This window comes from Phocoena phocoena, chromosome 14 (genome assembly GCF_963924675.1).
Source record: "Phocoena phocoena chromosome 14, mPhoPho1.1, whole genome shotgun sequence".
In the NCBI taxonomy this organism is placed as follows: Eukaryota; Metazoa; Chordata; class Mammalia; order Artiodactyla; family Phocoenidae; genus Phocoena; species Phocoena phocoena.
Genome location: NC_089232.1, coordinates 9,211,101 through 9,224,579, shown reverse-complemented (window position 1 = coordinate 9,224,579; position 13,479 = coordinate 9,211,101). Strand labels below are relative to the sequence as shown.

The following is a 13,479-nucleotide window of genomic DNA, read 5'->3' as shown; positions in this document are numbered from 1 at the left end:
GGTCCCTGGCCATTCTACATCAGTTGACGTCATGCGGCAAGAGGCAGAAACTGTCAGGCTGCCTGCCTGAGAAAATGTCAATTGAGAGAATATTCCCTTTTAGAACTAATATGGGTGGTGAATAGTTTCTGCTTCTTGCAACCATCAACCCTGACTAAAACATATACTGTAGAAAGGGAAGATTAAAAAGGTAACAACATTTCTTCTGCATTGTAATTTGCTATGGCCCTGTCCCTATACTGCTGAAGTTTAAGACAGCTATCATTTAAACAATCTGATCCTCATCTCTCCCTTCAAATGACCCACCCAGGTCAGTGAGACCAGAGTTGAAAGTGAGGGAAAGATCAGGTCTCTATTAAGGATGGAAGAGCTCATGCATACCAGACTCTCCAACCAGTATATCAGAACTACAGTTTCCACCCATAGAGGGTTCCAATGCTTAACGTAGAGACCTGGAATTTAAGGATAAGAAGGAAGGTCCTCTTGGATACAAGTTTACAAATAATGTGGAGGTTGGAATTCGTTCATTCATTCATCTCTGTCATTTATTTATTGGAGGACGTAGAGGTATAGGGATTTCAATCTCTCAAGAGGGACTCCACCTACTGACTCAGGCATAGCCAAGAGCCCACCAGGGCAGCAATAATCACTCTAGACTTGGTGGGAGGTAAACTGAAAGGGGTCACATGAAGGCCAAGCCACCATCTCCTCACCTCCTGTGCTCATCTCCACTTCTGGTCTCCCATCTCAGAACCCCAGCACAGTGCACAGTAGACAAACAGACAGTGGTATCAGGTTGCCTGGGTTCATTCCTGCTTCTGCCACTTCCTGCTGTGTGACTTCTCTGTGCCTCAGTTTCCTCACCTTACAAGTGAATTACCTTAAAGGGAATTACAGTACCCACTTCATGGCTCCAGGCAACAGTAAGATGATCACTGGAATTACCACAATATCTTAACTTTTATTTTCTGTGCCACTCGATTGAGTGGTTACCAGAATAAACAGAAGAAGTCAACTAAAAACACATTGAAGCAATCCAAATTTGTTTTTATTTTTAATTGTTTTGGCTTATGGAAGAACAGAACCGTCACAGCAGCTCAGCTCTATAACCCATCCAGCCCAAGACTGTTCTAGTGGTAGAGCCAAGGACAGACAGGTCTTCCTCCATCAGTGACCTCTTCTCAAAACAAGGACATCTTCCATAGAGCATCAACATGCATCTGTCATCCAAGAAATCAACTAAAGCCCTCTTGATCCTTCTACACTTTCAGCCAGTAGTTATCACCTTCCGAGGTTACAGACTCCAGGTTTGCTACATGATAGGCAGAGGAAAGCTTCCTTTTACACTTCAAGGGCTGGAGAAGTATGGAATTGGGGAACATGACTGTATAGACTTCAACCACTTCCTCCTTTAGCCTGTCCCTCCAGGGTGCAGAAGAATCAATGTTCTTACAACTTCCCTTCTCCTTTTGGCATTCTTTAAGGTGTACAGCACAAGCCTCAGGAAATCGTCCATGGGAAGCATACTAGGATTTACGCAAATGCAGGATGATGCGTTAGTTTCTCCTTTGGCCCCAGCACACACAGGGCCAGCATCTTTCAGGAGCAGCCCCTCCAGTGCTGCCTAGACTGCACTCTTAAGTCATGAATGGGTCGTTCAGGAACCTCTTTCCTGAATGATTCCTAAAACTTCACATTGTCTCACAGTTTCACCGTCCTCAATTCCTATGGGCGTGTTACTATCCTACCTGTAAAGTTATTAAACCCCTGACACTGGATGTCTCTTTCAGATTTTGCATCTTCCTCCAACTTACTAAATGCCTCCTGAATTTCAGAAAGCAGTTACCTGCCAGCTAGTACAGGGACGCAGCCTAATTCTGTGTGAATCACTGCTGAGACCAGCTCTGCAGGAGGTCGGGGAGGAAGCGTGTGGTGTATAATCTGCCCACTCCACTCCTATCATATACACTCCCCTGGCCCTGCCTGTACCACCCCAGATGGCCTTGTCTGAGACTCCTGCACTCTGTGTACTCCCTCCCGGCTGCCACTCATACTGGAGGTGAGGCTCCTGGATTGAAGGCAGGTGGCCTGGTTTGGATACACGATGCACTATACGGGTCAGGACCCTGGACCACAAGTCCGGCCACGGCACGCTGTGGGCCCTCCCTGCCTTCAGTACAGATACTGAAGAGTTATATCTGGGTTGCCTTATTCATCGCCTTGGCTGGAAACATTCTAGAGTATGGAAGGGAAAGGAGCGTGCTCTGGAGGATAGGTTGTCAGCCAAATCTAAAATACTTTTTGCACACAAGTATTGTGAGGAGGTAAGGAGGGGCTCAGAGCTCCATCTTCAGTGATCACTTCTCCAGGGACCTCCACGTCCAGGGCTCAGGCTGGTACCAAGAGCCCTGCACAGCAGAGTCAATACCAATAATTTTCCCACTTCTAAGCAAGAAGACAAAAAGTTCCACAGAGCTGAAACAGAAACACTGAAGCATGGCCTTCGTCATCCTGATGCCTGAGCTTCATGGGACGGCCAAGATGTTAACTTAGCAGTTATCCCTGTTCCACTTCCAAGCACTGGAGACAGAAATTTCAGGGGCTGAGGTTTCTCTCCTCTGGCTTGGCAAATTCTTCTCATCTCCAGTTGAATCAACGGCTCCTTAGGTACCAGATGCTAAGCCTCAAGCCCAAATCGTTTTCACCACTGACGTGTCCTTCAAGCCACTTCATCTGCTGTTCCCTTCTTCTTCTTCAGCCTTTCTGGACCTGCAGGCTTTCTGGATACAAGAACTGCCCAAAGCATGATGGAAAAAAGAAAGAAGCCAGCTTTCACCTCCTGGCGATTGCTGGTCCCAACATCTACAGGTGGCCAAAGGGACTGAAAGATGACAGCCCAGTTCTCTGTGCCCTATCGTGGGTTTGAAATGAGGAGTTCCCAGGTCTCAGCAGGTACTCAGTATCCAGTGTGGCTCGTAAGGAGGGAGCTGCACGGGGAGCACTCTCCCATGGCTGCTTGGTGAAGGCAACAGTGATGTGCAAAACAAGCCCTTCTGGCACTGAACCACTGGCCAATGGGCCAGGATGATCCCGGTCCTCAGCACAGGGCTCTCAGTCCCAACTCGTGCAGTCCCAGACCACACGGACGTCTCCTCCCAACTTGGCACGGGGCAGTACAGACTTCGAAGGGGAGCTCCTTTATTAAAATGCAGTGAGCAGTCCAACACTGCTACTTGGGTCAAGTTACAGCTAATGCTGGGGAAGAAGTGCCTCCAATCCATACACGGCCAGATCTGCTGAGGACTGGAGATTCTGGGAACCAGACCTGCAGATGCTAAAGGACGAGGCCCCCCCTGCTGGTGCCATATCACCTTGTCTAATGGTTACATAAGACCCAGAGGCCCAACCCTGAAGACAGTTGGCAGAGAGGCAAAAATGACTGTCTTAAAGAGGTCTTCAGACAAGTGTACAGCTCAGCAGGACAGCACACGTGCCAGGCCTCACCGTGCAGCAGCCGTCACCAACCTGGTAAAGGAGGACATATCGCATGGCATCTTCAGGGCGCTGGAGGCAGGCGCTGTGGCAGGAGAGGTAGGGAACAAGGGTCAAAAGTTTGCCAGGTTAACACATACAGACCCTCTGACCCAATATCCCACTCCTGAAAATTTATTCTGAAGAAATGATGCTCAACAGGGAAAAAGCTGGATGCACAAGGATATGTGTTCTAGCAGCCAAGTGATGAATAGAACATGGACTCTGGAAGTAGAGACCCACCTCTACTACTTTTTAGGGCAAGTGACTTACATTCTCTGAGCCTCCTTTCCCCCCTCTGTGAGACAAAGAAGACAGCACCTCCTCCCCAGGGTTGTTGTGAGATTAAGTGAGACAAACTGCATAAAGCACCTACAGTCTGTGTTCAACCACAAACATTAGCTCTTGTTATTACGTACAAGAACAAGAAAAGAATGCAGGAAAAAGGAAACAGGTGAATCATTAAGGGTGACAGAGCTGAAGCGAAGTTTTCCATGACTGTACTGACAATATCATTGTTTCAGGTCTTGTCCATTTTTTAAGTACTGTGGAAGATGCCATGAATTGTTGAGCCCTGCAGCTTAGGAAGAAGGAAGCAAGGTAGACAGAGTCGGCCTTTCTTCACAAAGGTTTTCCCCACCTCTCTAGATTTCACCTTTGGAAAACTCCTAAGAGGTCTCTGAGGATACAATAAAGCAGGGGGAGATGGAAGACACAGGAGAGGAGGAATGAAGAAGGGTTTGACAATCAAAACTGGAAGGGATCCGCCTCTCATCTGCTCACCCTGCCCAAAGGTGGGCTGTGCACAGATGAGCACTCCATCCTGACCAGGAGGTCTCCAGAGTGAGCCCGCTCGCCCGGGGCTGCTGCAGGAGCAGCTAGAGGCTGCCTGCCAGCCTGGCCAGAGAGGAGAAAAACCTTGTGATCATAGTCAAGGAGTCCATTCCTAGGACCCCGCTGCAGGGCACAACACGGTCTCTGTCTCTCCCCTTCCTCCTGCGGCTTCTCAGCTGTAGGGTGTTCATAATGGTCCAGTTCCATAAAGGAAACACACGGTAAATATTCATCACCGCCAGAAACAAAACACATAATTAAGTGCTTGCAAAGACCTTAGAGAAGTCTAGCCAGTGTTTACAACCTTTTTTCATTTTAAATTCATTTTCTCCATAAATATTACAGTATATAACCCCAAAATTAAAAAAAGGTTATTTTTCAAACTTACAACCATTATCACACATTAAAAAGGTTAACAATTCCTTAATATCAACAATTATCCAGTCAGCGTTCAAATTTCCAGGTGTCTTATAAACATCAAAAATGGGTGGTTTGTTTCTCAACCTTTAAAAATGCATATTCTCAGCACCTGAGGACATTCTGAGACAGCCCCTACTATCTCACCACCACAACAATCACTGACTTATGCCAACCTCCTCATTAGACTAGATGAGAAAATGCCCAGAGAAGTCAGGTGATTGCCCAGGATCACACAGCTAGCTGAAGACAGAGGGCCTATGCTTTCCCTGATATCACACTGTCTGGCAGTCTGAACACTGAGGTAACTGTTAGACGCTTTTGAGTCAGCAAGTCTTAATCTAGTAACACCTTTGTCTAAAAGAAAACTATCACCACTAGAACCCTCCTACTAATTTTATACACCCATTTTACTGAGATAAAAACTGAGCTCTCAAGTTAATATCATCAGGTAGAAGTCAGATTTTGATCTTTATTCTGTACTTCAATTTAGCCATGGAAAAGGATTCTCAATGACCTCTACTCTTCTCAACTCTAACTAGCTCCCCCGGGCCAGAGCAAGCTGAAGAGGACCACCTAAGAGAGGAGGAAGAAACCCATGGTGGGGACCTGTGTTCTAGCTGTGCCTCAAATGTGGCACCAGCAAAGGATAAGACTGCCTGAAAATAGGCCCAAATGGCTTTATAGGTCATTTCCGTCAAACCATCAAGAAACAGTTGATTTCTGTGTTATATAAATGTTTTGGAATATGAGGGAAAAAATGTCTCCCATCTCATTCTATAAGGATAGAATTATCTCTTTTCTACAACTGGACAAGGAAAGGATACACACAAAAAAGCAAGGGTGGAGAGGAAGAGGACTAGAGGCTAATCTTACTAATAAACAGAGGTCAAAATCCTAAGTAGAATAAGAGCGAATGAAGACCAGACATGCTTTTTCCTCTGAAGCACTTAGCTTCTTTCTTTTTTTGTTTTGTTCTCCTTTGATGGGGTTTTGTTTCCTATACATGCACAATAAATTTAGGTATGTGCTAAACAAACAGAAGAGGACACACTGAACAAGTACTGAATCTGGAATTTAGACAGCTCGGTATTAGGAAATCTTAGAAAGTAATTCATCATTTTAACTGATTCAAAGGAAATGTTTATACTCATTCGGCTCATTTGATTACAAAAGGGCAATGAACAAAATTTAAAACCCATTGTCAAGAGAAAGGAAGAGAATAAAGATTATCTTAGCAAACTACAAACATAATTGATATACTTCCTTAACTTGATAACCTGCATTATCAAACAATAATAAGCTTGTGTAGAAACAGACAGGTCAAGGGTACAGAACAGGCCCTGTGTGTACAGTAATCTAGAATGTGAGAGCAGCTGATTTCAAATGAATAGAGGAAGGATGAATGGGCTCATCAATAAAGTTACATCCTTACCTCACTTAGCATAAAAAAATAAATTCAAGGTGGACTGAACAACTAAAGGTAAGCAGATGAACAAAAGCAATAGAAGAAAACACAAAAACAGAGGTTCAGTATGGGATGATGGGAAAGTTCTGGAGGTGCATGGTGGTGATGGTTGCTCAACAATGTGAACACATTTAATGCCACTGAACCGTAAGCCTAGAAAAGGGTAAAATGGTAAATTGCAGGTAAGTGAATTGTACCAGTTTTAAAAATAAAAGTTTTTAAAAACACAATAAGATTATATTCTTGCAATGGGAAGAGCTTTCTTAAGACCCAAAACTTTGGAGCCATAAGGGAAGAATTTGAAGATTTTACTACATAAAAATTTTTAATGCCTGTCTGATAAAAGATCCAGAAACAAAACTTAGAAGACAAGCACTTAATACTTCAACAGAGAGGGAAAAAAATATAAGCAATCAACTGGAATAAAATATATGCAATTTGTATAATAAATAAAGGATTAACACCTGCATATATAAAGCTGCTATTAATTAAATAGATAGAGGATCTGTCAAGCAATTCATGAAAGAAGACACACAACCTCATGAGTAATCAAGAAAATACACGTTAAAACAAGTTCATTTTTCACCTATCAAATGAATAAAATTAAAAATACTGACTTCCACAACTGACAAAGGCATAGGAAAACAGATACTCTCATCACTGTGGCTCGAATTACCAATGAGCAAACCTTCTGAAGGGCAATTAGTCAGCAGCTAGCCAGATGTTAGATGCACAGACCCTCCACTTGCTGGTCTCTAACCTGCAGAAATCTCCCAGAGGTACACAAAAATCATGAACAAGGGTATTCACTGTACCATTATTTACAATATCAAAAACCAAAATATAACCCAACCCTCTAACGGGGGCTGATGAAATACGTTTTTGTACATCCACCCAGTGAAATACTAGGCAGCTACTGACAAGCAATAGATAGGTCTCTATGTAATGAACAGGGAAACATGTCACAACATGTTTTGTAAAAAAAGGCTAGTTACCAAACAGCCATACTCTGTGATCCAATTTTTGTCAAAAAAAATAAAATAAAATAAAGTACTTTGTACAGAAAGAAGAATCTAGAAGAATGCACATCAAGCTCCCAACAAGGGGATGTCACCTCTGGGAGTGGCATCATGGGAAATTTTCATTTTCTAAGTTATATTATTTCTGTAATGTTTGCGTTATTTAAAATAAGTGATTGTTTTTGTAATTTAAAAAATAGGGGATAAAGTAAATAAAAACAACTCCGCCTCTCTGCACAAAGGCAGGGAAGGGTAGCTATGATCCCCATGATTGCCAGGGAACAACCTCTGTGCAGTATCTTCCCCTACAGAGGAGGAGGCAGAAGAGCTCCAGAAACAGTTGGGAAGGGACAGGTGCCCAGCTCCCGGGCAGGGCTGGTGTGGTGGGAGTGAGGGGACAGAGCCGGGCCCTCAGTCAGGGCAGCCTGCACAGCACTGGGCCCTGTGCAGGAGGCCTCAGCTGAAAAGTGGACACTGAAGGAAAGGACATGCACTACTGGACTCAAACTATTTTTTTCTTTAACGTCTGACCTTTGGGTGGCTCTCAGATCACCATTTAAGATTAGAAACAGTTTACTTGGAAAGGTCATAATGGAAATTAGATCAGCTAAGAGAAATCGATGGTGACTTACTTCCCGGGTAAGAGCTCTAAAAACCTAACTGTGCCCTGAAAAGACGGCAATGAATGCAAAGACCTGGAATGGCACAATGCTGGAAAGTTGTTGGTCAAAGAAGAAGTATTAGCCACTTAGCCTCTACCCAACCTCTGAATGATGAAACCAAGAATGAGAGGAGAAAACGATGGAGAGGGGAAGAAAACAGAAACATTAAATAGGCACTGAACATATTTACATATTTAGTCCTCACAACAATCCAGGGAGCATTACAGAAAAGGAGACTCACAGAGGTCCATGACATGCTCAGTCACAAAGCTATAAACTGCAACCAACAAGGACCTACTGTATAGCACAGGGAACTACACACAATATTTTATAACAACCTACAAAGCAAAAGAATCCGAAAAAGAATATATATAACTGAATAACTGTCCTGTACACCTCTAAACTAACACAAGATTGTAAATCAACTATACTTCAATTAAAAAACAAAACCACTGGTGGCGCAGTGGTTGAGAGTCTGCCTGCCGATGCAGGGGACACGGGTTCATACCCCGGTCCGGGAAGATCCCACATGCCGCGGAGCGGCTGGGCCTCGTGAGCCATGGCCGCTGAGCCTGTGCGTCTGGAGCCTGTGCTCCGCAACGGGAGAGGCCACAACAGTGAGAGGCCCAAGCACCGCAAAAAAATCAACAAAAAACAACCCAACAACAAGCTACAAACTCTGAATGTGGATGTGCATCTGGTCTGCCTACAAGTCCAGCTCCTCCAATTGGCCAGCCGGCCCCACGCTTCCCAATATTGGAGGCTGTGTCCTCGGTCTTCCCAGGCAGACTCACCTGTGAGCTGGAGGGCAGCGCCTGGGAGGTGGGCTCTTCTGATGGGGCTGCTCCTGAGCCCATGGGGCTCAGTGTGGTGATTCGGCTGGGCTGGCCACGTAGTGTCAGAGTGATGGTGGTGGGGACCTTCAAGCCTGAGAGAGAGAGACAGAGAGACGAGTAGGCTTTTTTGTCACAGCCTCCACTTCCCTTTCCTGGAGTTTCCTCCCCATGTAACATACCCCCTCCCGCCTCGGCTTCCTCCTCCCCAGCTGGGTCATCTATGCCCTATCAGTCAGTCTGAAAGGCAACAGGAACAGCCTGTGTTCTCTCAACCTCTCTGGGGGATGGACCCACACAGCTGAATCCCTGAGGGTCAAGGCCAGGACCCTGTGGGGTTGGGTTCAACATCATACCTTGACCATGAGCGACAGCAAGGTCTTGGGGGAAGATCCCATATCTGGGAGTCCCCACGGTTCTCATGAGAGACTCACCTGAGGCTTGGTTAGAGATCTGAGCCAGGCCAGGGAGGCTGCTTGCCAACTTGGCGAGGCCCCCATTGGTCAGCAGCTGGTGGATGGCTGTGGGCTTCCCACCAGGAGTGGCACCCAAGGAGGAGAGAGTGGTGGCCACAGGAATGGTACGGACAATGGTGCTGGTGCCCGTGGTGATGGCACCCAGGCTCTGCATGGGGGTGGGCAACTTCACACTGGTGGCCTGTGGGACACACAAGCCCAGGTGATCAGAAGCTGTTGCCAACAGCAACGGTCGAGTGTGGAGGGCACATACTGTTAATGGCTACCATGTATTCAGTGCCTACCACATGCAAGGTACTCTGCCAGGTATTTTCCATATATTACCTTCTTTAATCCTCAAAACATCTCTGTGAGGGAGGTACTATCATTATCCTCATTTTACAAACAAGAAAACAAAGATACAGAGATCAAGAAACTTGCCCAAGGTCACTTAGTAAGTGGTGGAGCCTCAACCTTTGGTAGTTCCCAGCCGTGAAGCCAGAAGGCTATTTGTCCTTGACCCAGCGTCCCTGCCAAAACCAACTAAGCTGAGGAGGCCTCCTCCCACACCTGCCCAGCCCAGTGGAAGGCAGATGTGCACCTGTGGGGCTGGCCCGGGAGAGGGGTTTGCTGGGAGGCCAGAGGTCTTGCTGCTGATATCCTGCAAGCTGAAGCTGAGGCCTTGGAGGAGGCTGCTGGCTGATGCGGCCCCTAGGAGAGGATACAGCAGACATCAGCACAGGCTCAGTCCGTTTCCACGAGCACCTGTGCCTGTCCACCCTCAATAATCAACTAAAACACCAACGCTCTTTCCCTCGGACATTCCCAGTGCTCTCAGAAAGATGCCAGAAGGGCTCCCCAAACACGCACGCTGGACGTCCACATGAGGAAAGGGACCGTTCCTGACACACTGCCTTGGATTCATTCTGCACACCCCAACCTACTCCAAACCACCTGTCCTAAATTTTGGACAGTTTTAGGAAAACCAAGGACTTTTTAAGCCAAAAGAATCCCGAACACCTGACTTACACTTCACTTTACACACAGTCCAGTGGCCTCAAAGCAAAGAGGAAGGTCCTCTTGAAGGATCAGGGCATCTGCAGTGCCTTGGCCCTGCTGGGCTCAGGCAACTAGCCTTTCAGTGTAGGGTGAGGGCGGAGAAAGTGAGGAGACAAGCATAGGCAGAAAAATGTCTCATTTTGCTAAATTTCCAGTTTTATTCAACCAGATGTGTTTAAAAACATCAAAATGAAACCAGTACATACATTTCCCACCAGCTACTTCTCCTTGTAGTACAGGTGGCATTACCTGCAGATTGGGACATTTACTCACTGCAGATATTAAGGCCCCAAACTCCCCTATCTCAAAGTTAATGCCAGCTCCGTGCCAAGCCTCTACAACAAGCCTGAGACCCAGAGCACCCTCCTCCAGATCTAGCCCCACAAGGCTTTCCCAGGACCACCCTCCAGCAGCAGCCCAAACAGACTTCGCTGGGAGGCAGGGAACGTTGAGCTACCAGATACCTGGGAGGGAGCTGCCAGGAGAGGTGGCCACCAGGCGGCTCTGGAGTGTGTGCAAGGCACTGGGAGCAGTGCTGCTAGAGACCACTGAGGACGCTGGGCTGGCTGAGACTCCCCCTTCAGCTGCACTTGACCTGGAGACAAAAGTAAGAGCTCCATTATCTAAAGGTCCCTGCCAACACAGGGAAGGTCCAGAATGGGGCCCAGCAAGGCTTTCAGCAATGGACACAAGGCTAGAACTTCGGTTTCTTCACCCCACTTTCAGGATCCAGCCTCTAGTCTTTCTAAAAAAGTCAGGCCTCAAGGAGAGACTTCAGGCCTTGAAGCAAGAGCTACAGAACTCTTTGTAAATTTTTTTTTTTTTTTTTTTTTAATAAATTTATTTATTTATTTTTGGCTGTGTTGGGTCTTCGTTTCTGTGCGAGGGCTTTCTCCAGCTGCGGCTAGTGGGGGCCACTCTTCATCGCGGTGCGTGGGCCTCTCACTGTCGCGGCCTCTCTTGTTGAGAAGCACAGGCTCCAGACGCGCAGGCTCAGTAGTTGTGGCTCACGGGCCTAGCTGCTCTGCAGCATGTGGGATCTTCCCAGACCAGGGCTCGAACCCGTGTCCCCTGCATTAGCAGGCAGATTCTCAACCACTGTGCCACCAGGGAACCCCTTTGTAAATTTTAAGTAAGCACTCAGTGGACCAGCGAAAAGGTGAAGAGAAAGAAGGGAACAGACAGACCGGGAGACAGACTCACTTGGTTGTGGTGAGAAGCCCTGTGAGCTCCTTGGCCCCTGTGGAAGCTTGCCCCAGTGTCATGGTGATGGGCTTCCCTCCTGTGGCTGCAAAACAGAAAACCCCAAGGCCACTGGTCAGTCCTGTTTGGTCCTGACCTTTCAGGGTTCCAGAGGCCAGGCTAAATCCAAGATATTATGGAAAAGACTGGAAGATGAAAAATGAAGGATAACTACATTAGAATAGGAAGAGTTGGGATTATTTTTTCCTTCTACTTTCTAAACCTTCTGGAATATTTTATTATCTTTAACTGAAACCAAAGAAGAACAAAATGTATGATGCTTTGAATGACCCCACAGCTTCCCCGGATCCTTGCTCGGCCTCCCTGATCCTCGTTCAGATGAGGCTGCTGCCCTCTTTCCCCCCACGTGCAACCTCTGCTGTCTTCTCCGGGCGCCTGTTGTGCTGAAGGCGAGGCTGAGCCGCCCAGCAAGTAGCCACCAAGAGGGCAATACTGTGTGCCTGGGACAGTTCTGTCAGTGTTTATTTAAAGAGGCCAAGAGAAACTCACCTTCTGGAGCTCCTCCTTGGGAAGGAGTACAAGGCCCTCCAGCTGTGTCCCCTTGGGAGATAAGGGACACCTTGATCTTCGGTCGCTTGGAGGCCTTACTGCCAGGAAGAGGACTGGAGGGATGGTGCCGCTTCAGCTGGACCCTGAGATCCTCTTTCTCGGCTTCCTCTGTTTGTTCTGATGAAACAGGAACTAAGAAATGGAGCTGCGGTGAAGTTCTCCACAATCCAAAAAAGCCCGACAGATACTGACAGCCAGTACCAGCACTGGCATGGCTGTGTGGGAACACCAGGAAGAACCATCCCAACACGTGCAAGGAGAATGCCAATGCTTCAGTCCTGCCTCACTCGGGCCCACCTACGGTGCAACTCCACCTTGGCCCTCTCAGAAGATGGCTCCATCCCCTTCCCTTACCCTGCCCTGCAGTTGGAAGGAAGGGGCTCTGAGTTGGTGGAAACAAAAAGAAAGGAGAAGACATCCTGACCCTGCCTGGCAAAGGCCAATCAAACAACAGAGGACTCACCACAGTGGACCTCAGCAGGGCTTCCCAGACTCAAAGAATGTGGCAATTCTCATGCCCTCCCCACATCACACAGCTGGAGGGCAGCACGCAGTTTCTGGAGATGCAATAGAGGAGCAGGCTACCCAGTCCTCCCTACAAGGGAGATATCCTCAAAGCTCTGAGTCCCACCCTGCCCTCAGAGCACAAGGTTGAGGGTTTGCTTGCCAAATGGGGACAATGGGAAGGATCATCACCAGGACTTAAGGCTGGCTTTCAGTAACTCCTAGGCAGGTTATCTCAGCCGAGACAACTTTACAGGTCCTGCCCAGAGGTAACAGGGCAACAGTGGCCCATGTCACAAGCTAGTCCCCCAGGTCATTTGTACTAGTACAGAGAAAGGCCACCTGTTCACACATGGGCTTCCCCCTCCACTGCATCAAACAGACTCATCCTGCACATGGCCAAGCCTCCTAGACTCTTAAGTTATCCTTCGGGTTTCCTCACGGATCCCCTCCTCTTTAAACCTAGAAGCCCGCCCCGGTCCTTCTTCTTAGCGCAGGCAATCAGGGGCGGAAAGGCAGGAGTCACACGAGAAATGGGAGGCGGGGGAGCTGCCATGGGGCCACAGGGAGCTACTCCAGACCACAGTCAGGCCACAACCAGCCGAAAGGAAGGACTGCATCGACTAAAATCAGAATAAGAAGGAGGAAAAAAGGGAAAGGAGTTACAGGTTTATGCTTGATAAGTGCTTGCAGAGGCCAGGATGGAAGCAGGAAACCAGAGGCAGGGAGAAAAACACAGGGAAATTCAGGCTCACAGGCACTGGCCTATACGCATACACAGGAGAAGCGGAGCCAAGAGCCACAATAAGAGATGAAAGGAGAAAAACACCGAGAGAGGTAAACAGAAAGAACGGGGAAAAAGCAAAGACTATGGAGTAATAAGCA

General features: G+C 47.4%; 1 protein-coding gene across 4 annotated transcripts in view; it reads right to left on the bottom strand.

Annotated features, from left to right (window-relative positions):
- Positions 1–3,556: 3,556 nt before the first annotated feature.
- KANSL3 (KAT8 regulatory NSL complex subunit 3) overlaps positions 3,557–13,479 on the bottom strand; it is a 38,394-nt gene continuing 28,471 nt past the window's right edge. For 2 of the 4 annotated variants that reach the window (XM_065890660.1, XM_065890659.1), the window contains 7 exons: positions 12,031–12,222; positions 11,482–11,566; positions 10,743–10,873; positions 9,821–9,930; positions 9,199–9,421; positions 8,726–8,859; positions 3,557–3,577 (listed from right to left, as the gene is read on the bottom strand). In XM_065890660.1, the coding sequence (XP_065746732.1) occupies positions 3,557–3,577; positions 8,726–8,859; positions 9,199–9,421; positions 9,821–9,930; positions 10,743–10,873; positions 11,482–11,566; positions 12,031–12,222 (896 nt within the window). The remainder of the gene's footprint in view (positions 3,578–8,725; positions 8,860–9,198; positions 9,422–9,820; positions 9,931–10,742; positions 10,874–11,481; positions 11,567–12,030; positions 12,223–13,479) is intronic. The other 2 variants (XM_065890658.1, XM_065890661.1) reach the window with 2 other exon arrangements.